Source organism: Pongo abelii, chromosome 5 (genome assembly GCF_028885655.2).
Source record: "Pongo abelii isolate AG06213 chromosome 5, NHGRI_mPonAbe1-v2.0_pri, whole genome shotgun sequence".
NCBI lineage: Eukaryota > Metazoa > Chordata > Mammalia > Primates > Hominidae > Pongo > Pongo abelii.
The window spans coordinates 149,140,107-149,159,416 of record NC_071990.2 but is presented as its reverse complement, the minus strand read 5'-3'; the positions used below and the strand labels follow the sequence as shown (position 1 = coordinate 149,159,416).

The 19,310-nt window shown below is 38.5% G+C and overlaps 1 protein-coding gene across 2 annotated transcripts in view; it reads right to left on the bottom strand.

Moving 5' to 3' along the window:
* SAMD5 (sterile alpha motif domain containing 5) overlaps window positions 1-19,310 on the bottom strand; it is a 441,477-nt gene that overhangs the window by 373,312 nt on the left and 48,855 nt on the right. Inside the window, exon 2 of one of the 2 annotated variants that reach the window (XM_009242349.4) lies at window positions 2,959-9,162. The exons of the other annotated variant lie outside the window; for it this stretch is intronic. Coding sequence (XP_009240624.1) covers window positions 9,100-9,162 — 63 coding nt within the window. The 3' untranslated portion in view covers window positions 2,959-9,099. Of the gene's footprint in view, window positions 1-2,958; window positions 9,163-19,310 lie in introns of those variants that run through there. 2 annotated transcript variants of the gene reach the window in all.

Sequence of the window (19,310 nt, the reverse complement as noted above, 5' to 3'; positions counted from 1 at the left end):
AGTTTGGCTCTGTGTCCCCACCCAAATCTCTTCTCAAATTGTAATCTCCATAATTCCCATGTGTCAAGGGAGGGGCCTCATGGGAGGTGGTTGGATCATGGAGGCGGTTTCCCTGATGCTGTTCTCATTATAGTAAGTTAGTTCTCACAAGATCTGATGGTTTTATAAGCATCTGGCATTTCCTCTGCTTACACTTCTCTCTCCTGCCACCATGTGAAGAAGTCCTTGCTTCCCCTTCACCTTCCGCCATGATCGTAATTTTCCTGAGGCCTCCCAGCCATGTGGAACTGTGAGTCAATTAAATTGCTTTCCTTTATAAATTACCCAGTCTCGGGTAGTATCTTTATAGCAGTGTGAGAATGGACTAATATACACAGCCAGGTGTGAAGAACTGGGATTTGTATCCAGGTTTTTGTGACTTCAAAGCTCTCATGTCCATTTCTGGCTCCCATGTAATCCGTATATATCAGAGGAAGAAAAGGAAAACAAGACACATAATGACTGCAGAGTTGCAAGCTCATTCTTAAGGCAAGCAATTGTAATTCTCAGCAGCTTTGTGGGATTCAAAGTCAGGTCCGAATGACCCTGGACTGTTCTTAACTACTTCACTCTTTTTTGCCTTTACTTTGGTACAGGGTAGAAGTACCCCTTAGGGAAGAAATAATTATTTCCAAGGACAAAATTATGGGTCACAAATTTATATCAAATATATCCAAAAGGGGATGTGTTCAAAATGTAATCTAAGAGGGAAGTTAGGGTTTGTGCAGAACACATCAAAATGTCTTGGTATTTTGTCTAGCACTATACCATATACTAACATGTATGTGATTAAGTACATTAACAATAGTTTGATTAGCTACAATTGCAGAAATCAATTGATTCTCATGAGTTTTAATTGCATATATCCCTCTCATAATTCACAGTAGGAATATATGACCTAAAGAAAATCTTAATTCAAATAATGCAACATTGGGAGTCTGAGGTGGGAGGATCTCTTGAGCCCAGAAGTTTGAGGTTTCAGTGAGCCACGATCATACCACTGCACTCTAGCCAGGGTGACAGGGTGAGACCCTGTCTCACTGTGACATTTTAGTATTTTTCGTGTGCTTTCACAAATTACAATGTTTACTACATTTCTGCAACAGAAAACCTAATTGAGTTTATGAAATTTTATTTTTTGAATTTTATTTGCATTTATGGTTTTATACAAAAGTAAACAGGAAAGTCAGAAAATCTGAATAATAACAAAATCACACCATAAAGTGAACTTCCAAAAAGGAGAAACTTGGTTTCCCATGTATGGGGGAGAAAGCCACTATCCTTCCAACACAAAGCCACAGTGTTCCCTCAGGTTCCCTGAAAATTGGAAATGCCCTGTATAACCATCTCACATAACCTCAGCATTCAGTTTCTTTAGGCATATGAGAAAGTTCACTTAGTCCCTCATTCATTCTACAATACTACTGTGAACCTACACCATGCCAGATAATACACTAGGAACGAGGGAAGCACCGAGTGGGGAACAACCCCAGTGGGACAAACCAGATGTACTGATGGCCTGGCGGAGGTCATCAAAAAACAAAAAAAAACTTGAAGTTATTCACAGATCCCATCTGTGTCTCAAACCTTTCACAGGGTGTGTTTAGCAATGCTGTCCACTGAGCACTTTTGCAGATGAGAGACCGAAGGTGTAAAAGGAAGTGACTTAGACAGCTCTGCTCACCAGGAAAACCAAGAGACTGGATTTAAGGACTTCTGATTTATAGGCAAGGATTTTTTTTAATTAAATGTATATTCTTCACTTTAAATGGCTATTTTTGTAAATGCTATTATGTAGATTAATTAACTTCCAAAATGAAGTTGAAGTTAAATTGATTGAGCTAAAGGGATCTAAAACAATGTACACTGAATATACAGTGTTCACAATTGGTGCTCATCATTCAGCCAAGAAACAAACGAGATTCCACAGACATCCTGTTATTGGTACATGAATATACTTTAAAGTAGACGAGTTAGTCAAAAAAGTGTCCATAATTACATGAATGTACTCTGTCCTCAGGGTAATTCTAGGAGGTGGGCGGGGGGGCGGGGTGCCGGTAGAGTAAGTTTTTCATTTCAAATTATTCAAGATTCCTCTTTTAAATTAAAAAAAAATCCTCAGTGGGACAGCGAATGGCCTGGAATGAAACTAGAAGATATTCATTGTCTAGATTCAGATGAAAGATGTTTTCAAAGCTGACTTATGTGATGTGATTTCATTAATGATATAAACCATCCTATTCTTTAACAAACACTTACTTGTGAACTTTACTGCAGGCGTACATTTCCCTATTTTAAAAAAGTACATTTTAGGGCTGTCCACCAGTATCATGAACTTTTCTAAATATGCTTCTCAGATCAAAGAGGACTTGAAGCATAAGGTTTTAAGGCTGAAAGATCAGGTTTTCAAGCCACAATGCTGGCCCCTGCAGAGCCCTGGGGCAGCTTGGAGCTTTAGTTTATGAACAAAAGGGCTATGTCTATATCTTAAAAACCAGGGATCTAAGTTCAAACTAAGTCCATTCTAGAAAAATGAGTCTTTTTTGAAGGAGCCACAGAACCCTTTAGGTATACTTCCCAGGATTTGACATCAGACAAAGCCAGGATTAGAGGATGTGGAAGAACGCCAATCGTCTGCCACCAACCTGGGGTTTTATCACGAGCATGCCACAAACTCACTCCTGGCACCTTAGTCTCTCAACTACACAATTTATGAACCAGACTAGGTTATCCTTAAGGTCCTTTTCATTTCTAAAATTCAAATTTGTACATATTTCTCCTAATATTTACCATACTTTTTTTTGCTTTAAATTTACTTCTCATTTTGCATCCAGTGGGAATAAAAACATGCACATGATTTGATTAAAATGATTTGATTAATATTAAATGATTTGGTTAAAAATCAAATCATTGCACATGATGACATTTATATAAAACCCAAAACACTGTGATAAAACTTCTTCAAATTAATGTCTGGGGACTGGTGACTGTGTTAAGCACGCACAGTAGTTAGTCCATTTGCCAAAGGTCCTGAAGCCAGAAAGTAGTAAGGCTGGGATTCAAATCCAGCACTCTGTGTCTAATGACCACGGAAATATTGCTTATCTGTAGCTGAATCACAACACATTTCAGGTGATGGAGATTCAGGGCTGCAGGAACCATAGCAGAAACACATGTACAGAAACTCCACACACGGCCCCTCTTACCACCCGACAGCCCCCACCATCCCACCTCCCACCGTGGTGAGCCACCATGACTGGCACAGCATCACACAAGAGAAGGCTACAACATACTCATATATAACAACCATACCAAAGGATCCCAGCTCATAAGATGGATTTATTTCACTTTGGTGTGCAGTGTGGGAAGACCCGCTTTTTCCTTTCTTTCCAGTTAGAAATCTGATTTCCCATGCTGACCATAATGCTATAGTACCATAAATATTTACATATTGTCAATTTAAACAATGCACAAACTCCATCACATTCATCAGAATGTGGAAGATTACAAAAGAGGCCAAGGCGGAACCGCTGTGAAAGCCGTAACATTTATTGAAGAGCGGACATATGTTTGCAAATCACAGTGTGCACGGGCATACATTACATGGTTCATAATGCTGTTCCAATTAGGCTTTTCATAGTGCCTTCTCATAACGTCCTTTAAAAAAAATAATAACTGAAAGGAAAAAGAAAGTGTCAATTGTAATTACATTTACAAAACCAAACTGCTGCTTTCAATTAGAGTGAATCTGTGCTTCGCTACTCAGATATACACATGTAGATTTTCCAAGGCCCATGCACACACCTCTGTAGGGGCAGAAATTTTCTATGAATAATGGCTTTAGCAACCCAAATAGTATCTCTAAACATTGACAAGTTTGGGGAACAGGGCAACAACTGCAATGAACAATACAATTTCTAACATTTGTCCCATTCAACGTACCACTTTGCCCTGGAGATATTTAACACAGCATTTCATTTTTGGAATGATAAGGGATAAGTCATCTAATTAAGGGTATTATACAGAATATACCTATAAAAGACATTTCCCATCTTAAATAATATTTAGAAAGTAGATTTATTGTAGATTTATTTCCTTTTGGTCCAGTAGAAGAAATTTTGGCAAAATTATTAAGAAAAAAATACTACTTAGCTCTTAACATGGAATTTAGCCTCTTGTTTTCTTCTGAAAAGGTATCTGTCAACTGCAGTAATAAAAATAACAATTTCCAGGAGTTTAAACAATTTTAAAAAATTATCTATTTCATAAGTAGAAAAGTTATGTTCTTCATTTTTTCTTTTTTTTTCTTTTTTTTTTTTAGACAGAGTCTTACTCTGTTGCCCAGGCTGGAGCGCACTGGCGCGATCTCAGCTCACTGCAACCTCCACCTCCTGGGTTCAAGCCATTCTCCTGCCTTAATAGCTGGGATTACAGGCGCATGCCACCACACCCAGCTAATTTTTTTTGTATTTTTAGTAGACAAAGGGTTTCACCATGTTGGCCAGGCTGGTCTCAAACTCCTGACCTCAAATGATCTGCCCACCCTGGCCTCCCAAAGTGCTGGGATTACAGGTGTGAGCTACCGTGCCCGGCCATTTTTTTCTGAACTACCTACCATTTTTTTTCCCTTTAAGCCTTTTATGGAAATATCTAAAATAGTAGTGATTAATGATCATGGACTAGAAAGTTATTTGATTTTATGTCCTCAGAGATTAATAATGTAAAGCTGAAGATGATTTTTTAATCAAAGAATCTGATAGTATAAAATATCTGATGTAGGAATATGTAATTGATGACAACTGAGGGAGCTAATAAGAGTAAAATTAGAAAACTCTAAAAGAGAAAGCCTAATGGATTTGCTCTGCTCTGCACAACTCATTTAATAAAGTAACTATGTGTGCATCTATATGGCTTTACTCTAAGCACAAGATGTCAGCTGATATAAAAAATTCCTAATACTTTGTACTTGGTCTGAGAATTGGCAATGTAGGGTCAGACTTTCACTTATTTCTCTTATTTTCCCTAGATGCAATGTTCCACCCTTGATGCCTTATTTGCCTTGAAATTCAGAACTTCCACCTGCCTAAACCTATTTTGATACCTAATCAAATATTACATGTAAGAATCTATATAAAGCAAATGTTTTGTCCCAGCATTTTAATTATGTTAACTTCTTTTTTTGTTATTTTTCAACCCCTGTGCAAGAGACCTGTTACAATACTCAGGCTCTTAAAAGGGAAAAATTCAGAAATGCTCCTATCAATTTTCAAGCAGGTGCTTTCCAGTCCCTGGTACATCTGGTTTTTCTTTTCATAGAAAAGAGTTTGCCGATCCACCATCATCTGCTTTGTATCTTGGCTGGATTCTTCCCAGAAGATGCTATCAGGGTACAGCCCATTTGCACTCCTAATTTGTAAATCAGTCATAAAATCAGAGGAAAATATACATACGCCACTCACTCATTTGCACTTCAAATTTATCAATCTGAAGCTGCCATAAAAAGAAGAAAGCTAATGAAATACCTTCACATCTGTCTATGTGTCTATTTCCCCAGACTTGAAAACTGCTGGCCTTTATGAATTTGCTGTTTTGTTTTGTTTTGTTTTGAGATGGGGTCTTGCTCTGTTGCCCAGGATGGAGTGTTATTGTTTCCTTAAATCAAATTCTTTTCATTCAATCAATAAACATTTACTGAACTCCTATGATGAGCAGGTACTGTAGCCTTTTTTATCCTTCCTAAGAGAAATCAAAGGGGACTTATTCAGTAGGTTTCAGGCAATGATAAGGAAATGTCAATTTATGTCTGAGTTTTCTAGTCAGCTTTAAGGTAATCTCTTCTGCATAAGAAGAAATAAGACAACTGAGAGTAAAGAAGGGAAGGGAGAGAGGCAGTCAGCACCTGCTACATGCGTAGCACTGAGCCAAGGACTGTATGTGGGTGTAAGCCGTAGAACTCTTAAGCCTCTTAAGAACTATAGAGGTATTTATTTTTCCCATTTTACAGACGAGGGAAAAGAAGCTTTAATGAGTTTCATAACTGTTCAAGATGATTCCCCAAGCTACACTATAGCTTACATCCTTAACAGATTCACCACAGGAAAATACTACTAGAATAATTTTAGAATTTAAACTAAGATCTGAGTAACTCCAAAGTGAAAGCTCAATGCTTGTTGTTGTCATTGTTTATCGCATAACACCAAGATGCTACAAATATCTCTGAACTGAGAAATTGCTTGAATGCTCCAGGTTGAGAAACTACTATCCTTTGCTGCTGTAAATTCAGTTTTCTCCACAATTACTGGTTCAGCTCCCACTTGGGTAAGGAAGGAGCCCTTAACATTATGCCTTTCCTATGCCCAGAAATCTTTTATGTGAATAAAATCTTTTTTTACCTCCCTAAATTTTAAGACGAACTAAAGAAAATTTTGCTATGACCCTCCAAACTCCATATTATCAAGTAAAAGTCTGTAATTAATCTCTTTTAATGTTCTAGGAAATGCAAATCAAGATAATCCTCTAGTTTTTATAACATATTTATTCTTAGTCAATTGCTACTTCTTTTATATTCAAAAATTAAGTATATTATTGGTATTTAGATAAAGAGAAAAAACACTGAAAAAATTACTCCTTCTAAGACTAATTGTCTCCAGATACAATTCACGGTAAAAATAATTCCTTTCTCTTATATTCTACCTCTTACCTCGTCTTGATTTTAATGCAAAAGAATTCGTGGGCATCCTTCAATACTTCTTTGCTTATTTGAAAGTTTTCTTCCTCTAGCTTTAACTAAGATGCCTTTTTAAAATCCATTGGCTTTTTTTGCTGACTGTGACTCTTACTTTAAGTAGAGCATTGTTATTTTCAAATTCTAACAGCAGACACAGAGAGAAGGTTTAAATTTGGCAAAATAATTGAAGTTAGATATTACTCTAACAGAAAATAAAACTTGAAATGACCAAGAAACCCTTTTTCCATTGCAGTAGATTGCCTCATAATGCCCACAGTGAAAGTAATAGATTTTTCAAAAATTGAGTCCTTCCTAGCAACGTTCAACAAGCACATGCAAATGTACATCTGTGAAATAAATCCGCCACAGATGCAACACCTGGAAATGAGGTCAAACAGGAAGCCATTTGTTACCACAATAAATTATATCTGTAATCTATACAGACCCCCCTACCGCTCAAAAGAATCTATCTTAGGAATTTTAAAGACCCCAGTTCATTTGAAAAAAAAAAGATGAAAAGTTGACTGGAGTATAATCCTGATGAAACTACAAGCTTTTTTATAGTTTAAAGACAACCTATACATGCTTTTAAAATTTAACTTCCTTACATTTGTATATAATAATGAGACTGATTTTAGTCAGTGCCTGAATTAACCTACAGAAATAGCTAAACTATTTAAACTTCAGATTTTTAAAGCAGTATTGTGTTAAAATTGCCCTTAGAAACCTAATATCCTTCTTAATTGCCTATCTATTCTTAGGAACCAAAATGGACCAGGAAAAAGTGAATGTAAGTTTCTTTTTCTTTGAGAGTTTCTTATTCTTCTTACCATGACAGTGCCGACGGGAACTTACATCTTGTGCACACTTCTAAGTAGTAGATTCCGTAATGCAGTACTACTTGGGAGCTCTAAAAAATTGACAGCCTCAGGAGCCTGTTGTATGTCAACATCTTTTGCCATGGCTTCTTTCAACTAAGTTTTTGGTCCCATCAACATGGTTGCATTTTCTAAGCAGAAAATAAAACTACCAGCATCCAGGCCGGGTGTGATGGCTCACGCCTGTAATCCCAGTGCTACTGGAGGCCAAGGCGAGTGGATCATTTGAGGCCAGGAGTTCGAGAACAGCCTGGCCAACATGGTAAAACCCCATCTCTACTAAAAATACAAAAAAATTAGCTGGGTGTGGTGATGCGTGCCTGTAATCCCAGCTACCAGGAGGCTGAGGCAGGAGAATTCCTTGAACCTGGGAGGCGATGGTTGCAGTGAGCCAAGATTGTGCCACTACACTCCAGCCTGGGTGACAGAGCGAGACTCTGTCTAAAAAAAAAAAAAACTACCAGCATCCAAACACAAGAACAATAAGAATTATAAAAACTCTAGATTCAAGTTAATTTCCTTCCCCCACCTCAATCTACTTTCTTTTTCGGCCGTAGTTCTACAGGGCTCCTCAGGCCACTGCCGCTGCCCACCTCCCGGCCCCCACAGGCCTGAAGTCAGAAGCCTGGAGAGCAAGGTGGGATAAAGCACTGCAGCTCAGAACAGGCTGTGGGCTGCGGCCCTGGCAGTCTCCACAGAGTGCAAGAAACTAGCTATGAAGTAAAACAGCTAGCTCTTGCTTGATACATGTCAGAGCAAGACACTTTTATTAGTCCTAATACTAAACCTCAGCCAGATTAAATTTAAAAAGAGAAGTTAGAAGAAATTGTCTTCTCTTGGTGATGTTCCTTAATTCATCAGCTTTAACATTGTACCAATATACAAAATAACTATATAAAAGCACCTTAAAATAAGAATTCCTTCACCAAACTATTCTACATAGAATTATATATCTTATCTTATGAAAACATGGTCCTATATGAAATGAAATAGAATGTATGCTTGAATATAAAAATTAAAGCTACTGTTCTCAAGTTAAAAGCAAATTTGGAAATAATATAATTACTACTTACTGTCAGAAATCTACCTTTTTGTTATATTGTACTTAAAGTAAGTTATGACTCAAATGCCTTAGCCAACCTCATCTGTTTTCATTAAGAATGGAAGGGAGAATGCCAAGAAATGCATAAGACTGTATCTCATAGTGATATCTTCTTAAAAATGAACTCAGTGCTTCTTTATGCGCGATAGTTCACTGCCTTATTTCTAGCTATTATAAGCCAGTTACCCAGTTTACTAAGTTGATTATTCCAGAATTTGTCCAAGCAAAAAGTTAAGCTGATGAGTATTTCCAGGGTCATCATCCATTTCCCTTTTTGAAAGAAGGTTCTAAATATGCCCTTTTCCAGTCTTCAGGCACCTCATCAGTCCTCCACGAGGTCTCAAAAATGATATCTAGCGGTTCTGTGATGACTTCGGCCAATTCATTAAGTACTCTAGGATGCCAGCCATTGGGACCTGTGGATTTGAACATATCTGGGTTATTGAAGTTCTCCTTTACCCATTCTTCCCCTAGTCCATCATGGATTTCTGCTCCTATTTTTAAGTCATTCTTGTCCCTTTCTGCTTACCACATGGACTTTTGAAGAACAGCCCTAAGAGTTTTTACTTGTTATCTATCAATTTTCTCTTTCAAGCTAATTTAAAAAGAATGTATTTTATCTTTGTCAAGCCTATATTTTGTTTAAAAAGGTCTACTTTATTTTCCTTTTATGCTCCTTCTAAGAGGCGGACACTTAAAAAAAATGGTTAGATAAAAATATACCTTGTAATAGTTTGCATTCCTAAGTCACATTACTCAGTACTACACGTTAGCAACGTTAGTACTAGAGCAACAGTCAATACATTGTGAGACATTCCAAAGGCAACCTATCTCATGCTGGAAGAGCACTTATCTATTCAACTTGTAGCTGCAAGTGCTAGTTTGAAATGCATCTTCTGAAGTAAAAATTATTCACAATCATATTTAATCATTATCATCTGTATGTATAAACAGTAACTTTTTCACATAGGCATGTAAAAACCATAGTTGTACGTGAGCTGGAAAGAGGTTAATTAAGTATTTCTTACAAAGCAGCAACCTAGTCGAATTCATTTGCTGTGTGGTCTTTGCCATCAAAGTTCTTGGGTTTATATTACACAAATTATCTCCAAGCTCTGATAGGTGTTGACAGTTTTAACCCCTTCATTGTCACAATGATCCCTCTGAAATTGAAAGGCAGCAGTAGATTACAGTGCACTGCCCATCTGTCATGGCTCTGCTGTGTGCCCACAATCCCTTGACAGATCTAGATGGACAAAGAAGAGGAAGAAAAGGAAAGTTGGAAGGAAGAAGGATGCCTGAGTCTTTCCTGGGAATTTTGTGCTGCTTAGATTCAACTGCTTGCTTATTGAATTGGAAAACTTTTGGAAAAAGTTAAATCAGTTTTGTTCTCCTTTGTTTTGTTTTGTTTTGTTTTTCTAGTCTCTATCTCTGCAACCTCACCAAGCCTTGTAAGCACCCAAAAAATAAAAATCATATTGCAGACATCATCAAGACTCTTTAAAAGAAAAATTCTGTACATTTCTCTAGGGTACAGCAATTTGTTTTAGCACCTGCCATTTTCACCCCTGCTCAAACAGCCACCTGCTGATGGCAACATGTTAGCTAATATGTCATTATTAATTAGTTTGGGTGACACCATCAGGCAATCACATCTAAATAGATAAAAAGTATTACTATCCAGGCTTACAAAGCTTCTTCATCCAGAGAATCAACCTATTTTGCTGTAATACTAAGTAACGATATCTTACTACTATTTAACATATTCAAATAGTCACCAAAATAAAGCCATATCCAACCCAACACCTCTATTAAACATCAGCTCTTGTTATAAACTGCAAAAAAGTAATCTTCAACCTATCTGAACAAACCAAGTTGTTGCGCTTTTGCGGAGAGGAAGGAGGAGTGAGGGAAAATTCCGTAGAGAAGGGAAGTTACCTGAATATAAACAAGGTAACAGTTTGGGTTTTTTTTTTTTTTTTTTTTTTTTTTTTGAGATGGAGTCTCACTCTGTCACCCAGGCTGGAATGCAGTGGTGCGATCTCGGCTCACTGCAAGCTCCGCCTCCCGGGTTCCCGCCATTCTCCTGCCTCAGCCTCCCGAATAGCTGGGACTACAGGCACCTGCCACCACGCCCGGCTAATTTTTTGTATTTTTAGTAGAGACGGAGTTTCACCGTGTTAGCCAGGATGGTCTTGATCTCCTGACCTCGTGATCCGCCCGCCTCAGCCTCCCAAAGTGCTGGGATTACAGGCGTGAGCCACCACACCCGGCCAACACTTTAGTTTTTAATGCTCTCATAAATGAATACATAAAAAGGTGTTAACACCAAAAATTGCATTTACTATAGAGTACAAGAAAACAAGCTATTTGTGTCTGAAAAAAATCCAGGAAAAGCCTTAGGTTATAGTGTTAGGGGTCACTCAGATGGCAGCAAGTCTGCTTCCAGGAAAAGAAAAGGCCACAGGGGGAGTCCGCTGTATCTTGAAGATATTCTCATTGTAATGCAAGATTCCATGTCTGCCCCATGTTCAACAGACTTCTGCCTGAAGTCAGAGACATGATCCTGCCTACCTTCAAAGGTCACTTTGCTCTAGAAACATAGAAAAATAAAGAAAATGCCTATGGACTGATTATCATCTAGCAAGTAAAGACACCCTGCCTATTAAACCCATCTAACGGTGTGGACTATGAAGTCATTTCACAAATCTAGTGTCAAACTAACAGCCTCCAAAACCTCTCATGCCTCTGATTCCACAAAAACAAATCACATTCATTAAACAAGTCCAGCCTTGCAATCTGCTATTTTTCATTCTTTGAGGGAGTAGGTGGGGGGCAGATGAACAGGATTTCCGCAATGGGTCATGGAGAGTTTCAAGATGTGAGAGCAGTCACAGAGAACAATAATTAGTGGAGCATATGTTGCTTCATGACCATAGGAAACGTCAGTGATTTCCCTGTGCTGAATGCTCCTTCATTCCTTTCTGGCTGATCACATTGTGGCACTCCAGAGGCTGGTCTTGATAGATCTCACTCTTCATGTGGAACAGAAATGAACAGTTTTAAAATTCTGACAAGCTTGAAGGAGGTAACTGCTGAAGACAACTCTTACGGACAAATATGCATTTCACAGAGCTGTTCCCATATGTATCACACATTTCTCATATTTGATTTTCCCCCTAAATTATTAGGCACACCCCTAGGAAGAAAATGAAAGCTCTTTCTTCACTCCACCAAGAAAAATAATAATCTATTCACATGTGTTCACAGTCTTCTTTCTCGGTTATCATGCTAGGTTGACTTAAAAATCATGAAAGGCATTGATCCCTTCTTAAAATTCATGAAAGCTGGCCGGGCACGGTGGCTCACGCCTGTAATCCCAGCACTTTGGGAGGCCGAGGCAGACAGATTACAAGGTAGGTCAGGGGATCAAGACCATCCTGGCCAAAATGGTGAAACCCTGTCTCTACTAAAAATACAAAAATTAGCTGGGCGTGGTGGCACGTGCCTGTAGTGCCAGCTACTCGGGAGGCTGAGGCAGGAGAATGGCTTGAACCCGGGAGCCGGAGGTTGCAGTGAGCCGAGATCAGCTGCTGCACTCCAGCCTGGTGACAGAGTGAGACTCCATCTCAAAATAAATAAATAAACAAATAAATTCATAAAAGCCAACCTCTGCAGGAATGAATATCAAGTTATATTTTGGTATCTTAACACCCCTAACATTTTGCATTTTTAAAGACAAGGTTTTGTTATTGTTGTTTTTTAAAGTGATTGCCAGAAGTTTCTTTGTAGTGTGCCAAATTATTATCTCCCTATTTCTAGGAAAACATTGCTAAAAGGTTTACATCACAGTTAGTCTATTCTCCCCCTTTGACTTTGAGACCACTCTCATTCAGGAAGTTCTTACATTCAAGCCACCCAAACCTAATTCTTGGGTTGTGACTTTCTCAGTTTCATTTGTTCTAGGCTTTTATGGGGTTTGAGGGGCCTTTCATTTCAGAGGCTAGGCAGTTCTCCTATGCCAAATCTCCTATCAGTGTTAGAATTCTAATCTGAGAAGCCCGGAGAGGCAGTAAAAGTTATTCAATGAATAAAGAAACTATTATCCTATGGTTAAAAATTAAGATTTATGAGATTGCATTTTTTTCTCAGTTGATTACTCTGATTTTTAACTGACTTCAAGTCTGTTACTCTTTTTAGCTTGTGATTTTCCCCCTAATTAAAGGCAATCAGAGTGATATGCAGGCTGAACACCATTCAGAAGTCATTTCTCTATTGTGACATTATTCTAAAGGATGTAGCTCAATTGCAGCTGTAGAACCAGTTGACACACATTTTCCATATTTGGTTGCTGAAGAAATATAACCGGTGACTGTATATTAATAGTATGTGAAATTTGCATACAATTTGGGAGACAACTGTGTAACAAAAAAATGATGACAGTAGGAGTGTTGCTTTCCATCCTTCTGGGTAACACAGGGGCACAAAGCAGAGCCTTTGGGTGGTTGGTGACAAGACACAAGATTTTTTGACCTCATGACATAACTCAACTTCAGTTTTCCAACATTCAGCTACGTCACACTGGCTATTACTATAGGACCAAGAAAGGTGGGAATTTGTGTGGAGAGCCTCACTGTAACTGTAAATTTCTCCAAGGGCAAAATCCCCACATTTTACATTTGTTCATATCTCCTATAGGAGCATTATATGTAATGTCAGCCACTACTGCTGCTGATCAATTGAATTGTCCCTGCTATAATTTTCACAGAATTTTTTCACTAAACTAAGTTCCTATTGGAAAAGTTTAGTCTAGAAAGTCAGATAGTCTTTATTGCCTACACAATAAAGAAAACATGATAACGTATGTTCACTGAGCCCATATGTGTCTTAATGATCATCTTTCCTCTAAGCATCTCCTCTTCGGCTTCTACACTGGGGAAGGCCCAGGCTGGCTCCCGAACCCCAACGGGCTGAAGGATGCAATGTTAGGTTATACAAATAGCTGGCATACACATGTGTCCTGATATGCTCTTTTTCTACTTAAAGAGTTTTCTAGGGTACATTTTCTAAGATTCTATAGAAGAAAAAAATGTTTGGCCTACTCTAGAATGATCCACATTATGATCTACATGTATTTTCTTTTTTTTTTATTTTTGACTTTAGAAGCAAATACCCAAATGCCATCCTAATTATAAACTCTTCTCACTGTCCTGTCTTCCTCTGAGGTGTGTCCTTAGTAAGTGAAATAATTTTCTCTACTTCCCAGAGAAAAATTCAGGGCTTCTCGCTGCCTCTTCAGGGCCACACAAGTTCTAAACTTCATTTGGGACTTTTCTGCAGCTTCTACACGGGTTCTAACCTTCATTCATGCTTCTCTGCGGCTTTCAGCAAATGAAAAGTATAGTGGAGAGGCTGGCTGGACATTTTCCTACTGCTTTTTCTTCAGAAAAAAACTATCAGAAACAAATTCAGAGTTTAAAAAACAAAAGCCTCTTTGTTTATGCTATCCTGGGGCATTAACCGATTTTATAATTTTTCCAACTGCATAGCTATGCAAATTCCCTACTTTCTTAAAAGTACTTTGCTGTACTCATCACTGACGCTTCTGAGAATGCCAACTTCCTACACAAAAGAACAACCCACAGGGCTGTGGTCTGCAGGCGGTGGCCAGTGCTCCCAGAGACAGCCGCTTCTGAGGCCAGCGCCGCCTTACCGCCTGGAGTCAGGGCCATGCCTTATCTCAATCAGGAAGAAATGACTGGGAATTTAACTGCTGGGAATTCTGTACTGTACTTTCAACCATTATTTAATAATTAACAGCTGATCACAACAAGAAGTGGGGGCTAGGTCACCACTCTTTCAAGAAGTTTAATAGAACGATTAAGGAGGTATTTGGTAGTTGGAAAGGACAGTGATTTTAAGAACAAGGAGGGAGCTTGGGCATATTTACAGACGGACTGGAAGGATTCCATGGAGACAGATTAAATGCAAAAAACAAAGGGATAATTATGAACCATAATTATCACTTGGGTCGGAGTAGATGAGGGGGGAGTTATCCTTAAAGGGGAGAGGGGTAATTTCTCATCAAAATCAGAAGGAATGAAGACAGATGGGTCAGCGGGCCCACACATTTGGAGGTGAGTGGGAGAGGGACGGAGGGCGGGAGTGTGCCGTGGACCACTTCTCAGTTCTGATGAGCCAAGGCTACCTGCAGAAGAGCCCATGAGAGGGGCAAGGGCAGAGTTTCTAGGAGGACGAGGGGGAGATTCGAAAATAGCCACCAAGAGAACTGTGACAGGAAATCAATTTGACAGCTGCAGGAGGGCAGGTTTAGATTGGATTGTCTGGAATCACAGTGATAGATGCCTTTAGATTTTTCCTCTGTCTTGTGATTCAGGTTCTCCAAATATGTTCTCCATCCAAATGTGATCAAGGTTCTCCAAATGTGATCAGGTTCTCCATCCAAAATGTGATCAAGACACAGGCCTTATAATTACACAACACAAGCCTAGAACAGAAATAGCCATAAATGCTGGAGTGTGCTGAACGCCAGTGTCTGGCCTCTAATGCAGTTCTTTAAAATATGGTGGGTCTTTGGATACAACACTTCTGTTGCCTGGGCTGCTCACTTAAAGTTCTCATTCTCTCCCTCCTTCTGTCCCTGTCTCTCATCAACCTATTCCACAGGAAAATCATCTATTATTGTATACTAATTGTCTTTGAAATCACCATTAACATTAATCTGCTAACTCATACTTCAATTACCATCAATATAATTGCCATGACGGTATGCTTATAGAACATACTATGATTATTATTACCTGCCTGCCCCAGCAACAGCAGCAAACGGCTGCTAATATTTACTGAGTGAACTCCCTCTGTGCCTACCTCCCAGGGACTGTGATGAGAATGTACACTTTTACATAATCACCTTTACTTCTCACCACAAGCCAATGTGATGGCGAACCTAGACCCAACTTTATAAATGAAGAATCTGAGGCTTTAAAGTGTAGACAACCTACCAGGGTCAAACTGCTAATCAGTGGCACGGTGGGTCTGTGCAACAGCAAAGCCCACTTTATCAAAACTACTTCTATGCTCTGCAATCATTTTATCTTGGGAAACTGTAATGGTTGAATAGTGCTCCCGACACACAAAATTCACATCCACCTGGAACCTCAGAATGTGACCTTATTTGGAAATATCGAGTCTTTGCAGACGTTCTTAGTTAAGGATCTCGAGATCAAATTATCCCGGATGTAGGGTGGGCCCTAAATCTAATCCCTGGTGTTCTCATAAGGAAAGGAGAGGAGAGGACACAGGGACACACCAACAAGAGGCCGGGTGAAAGTGGAAGCAGAGAGTGGAGTGGTGCAGCCACAACCCAAGGAATGCCAGAAGCCACAGGAAGCTGGAAAAGACAAGGAAAGAGTCTTCCCTAGAGGTTCTGGAGGCAGCATGGCCTTGCTGACACCTTGATTTCAGACTTCTGGCTGTGAACTGTGAGAAAACAAACTTCTGTTGTTTTAACACACAGTTGGTAATATTTTGTTACAGAAGCCCTAGAAAACATAGGCTCCTTTGCAGGAAAGATAGAATTTTAAATGCTATTAGAAACGTTTTTCAATCCCTTCATTGTTTTTGGCAATAGATACAAAGGTGGTTTTAGACAAAAGGTATTTTATTTTTATTCAGAATATAAAATGTTATGCATGATGCTTATTTAGTTATATTTAATGTCATAATGAAAAAGTTTGACGTCTTCCTATTCAATAAATGATGCAAACTGTTTAAATTATGTATGAAAAATATGATTTGTTAAAATACATTAAAAACTATATGTTTATATGTTGACTCCATGTATATTAATATGCAGACTGAGATTTAACTATTGGTTACAGCATCAAAAATAGGAAATAGTCAACATACAGAACTACTGTTTTTCTTTTGCTCAAAATATCCTCTGGTTTATTTATTATTTACTTGAATATTTGTGATTTATTTAAAATTGCAAGGCAGGAAAGAAGGTTTTAGTGGCCACTTTCAAGCATTGCTCTATAAATAACATAACATCGTTGTAGATACAATTTATTTCTGATAAATTAAAATTGAAAATCATTGCCAGTATTTTTGTCTTTATATCAGTTATTGAAGAATGAGAGTTTAATGTGTGATGTAAGCATATTTGAGCTCTACAAAGTTTTCATTTTAAAGATAAAATTATTTAAGTAATTGTCTCTGATGTATTTAAAGCTATATAATGAAAAGCCACTATTCCCAACCTGGGAAACTTTTTGTAATTTCACGACAGCTCAGAAACCTCCACTTGAGAAACACTGCAAACCTGTATCCCAGCCGTTCTCTGGTTTTGGTTCTAAATGCCATTTGAATTCTTAAAAATTACTGAAGATTCCAAAGAGCTTTTCTTTTATGGGTTATAACTATTGATATGTACTGTATTTTAAATTATAACTGTGAAATATTTAAAATACATATTTAATTCATTTAAAAATGACACTAGTAGCCGGGCGCGGTGGCTCATGCCTGTAATCCCGACACTTTGGGAGGCTGAGACAGGTGGATCACGAGGTCAGGAGATCGAGACCAGCCTGGTTAACACGGTGAAACCCCGTCTCTACTAAAAATAGAAAAAATTAGCCGGGAGTGGTGGCAGGCGCCTGTAGTCCCAGCTACTCGGGAGGCTGAGGCAGGAGAATGGGGGGAACCCGGGAGGCAGAGCTTGCAGTAAGCCGAGATCATGCCACTGCACTCCAGCCTGGGTGACAGAGCGAAACTCCATCTCAAAAAAAAAAAAATAATAATAATACTAGTAAATGCATTACATATTAACACAAATATTTTTATGAAAAATAAACATATATTCTCCCCAAAATTAAGAAGAATGGCATTGTTTTACATTTGTGCATATCTCTGTATGTCTCTTTATATCTCTTTATATTCAATCTGTGGCAATATGTTTTTAATTGAAGTATATGAAGCACATCTGGCCTCACAAAGATGTGTCACTGAAAAAGTAGGGAGTATCTGAACAGACTTTTTAGGTAAATAATTGTAGATATTCATTTTAACACCATGGCAAAACTTGACAAGTGGTGGTTTCTTCAAAGTCACTTGCCATGTGAAATTTGAAACCATATCGGTGAATTTTTCTTACTGTTTATTACATTAAAATCATTGGTCAATCTTCTACTTTTAATTGACTTTTTCCCCCATACATGATTTTATGGTATCATGTATTGGTCATTTGGAAAATACTCAGTTTCTGAATTACGCAGATCTTCCGAATGTTGACACATATCATTATTCAATATATTTTAAAAATTCCATGTGTTAATATCACCACCCAACGTAGCCTAGTCAAAAAAAATCTTTAGGCAGTATGAAACTATCAAACTCACTGGGGCAAATATAAGTTTTCTGAAATTCTTGTTTTCACTTAAACATTCAGATTTTATCATTAGCAACAGATACTGTCAATTTTGTTTCTTGAAATATTAGGTTCACTTTAGTTATTTTTTAAAAATCTGCCAAATACTCAAGTCTAAATAAGCATGGCTTGTTTCTCAGTTGTTCTTTCAAGTGAAAATGGTGTTACATGGAAAATGCAGCCAGTTCAGCCAGCAACTCAAACAAGAGCACAAGCGGTTTGCAAGGAGACAAGATTTACATACACGTCCATTTGCAACAGAAGTGCTTTATGAGTAGTTCTCATTTTGTTACACAGAATATTTAAAATCATGTACACAAAGGTGGAGATTTAATAAACATTAATTTCTACTGCTTCATCAAGTCTATTTTAAGGAAAAATTGCTTCTTTTGGCAGGTGTATGTGGGTGTGCGTATGGGTGAAGAATCCAGTAAGTACTAACACAGGTCGACGCTAACATTTTTATCCACTGTTGCTTTTGTGCTGCCAGTACAAATGCCCTCCCAGTGAAAAAGGCAAATAACATCACATTATAGTATTGTTATGAAATAATTATTACCTTGCAGACCCCCTGAAAGGGTCTTGGGGATGACACTTTAAGAACCACTGCTCTATACCACTTCTGGATACAAGAAGTCAAGGTAGGTATCACAAAATCAGCATCAAGCGTCAAACCAAGTCATCAGTCTGAAATAGAACTCTGCCCATTCAAATAATAGCTCCATCCTAGCAATCGCTCCACGTTCACCCTTCTGGCTCTCATCTGGCTCAGTCCAAGGAACTGGAAAGTCTGAAACCTTCCTGCCATTAAGGTGAGGTGACTTTTCTCTCCTGTCTGGTGAGGGGGTTGCAAAGATGGCTGTTCTGCCTAGAAAAAACATGCTTCTCTGAAGGACTGTGCTTGCCAGCCTTGCCAATCACAAGAGCTTTTGAAGTCACCCAGCAATTGTGAGTGCAGCCAGCCGGCCATATCAAAATAGCCTGTGGCCTCCTGGCAACCAAGCTCAGTTCCCCAAACACTGAAGCCTGGCCTCCACTGGCCATGACCTCACTTGATGAATCGGAAGGGGCAAGGAAGCAAGACAACAGCCGTCATCCTCTTTAGCAATTCTTTCC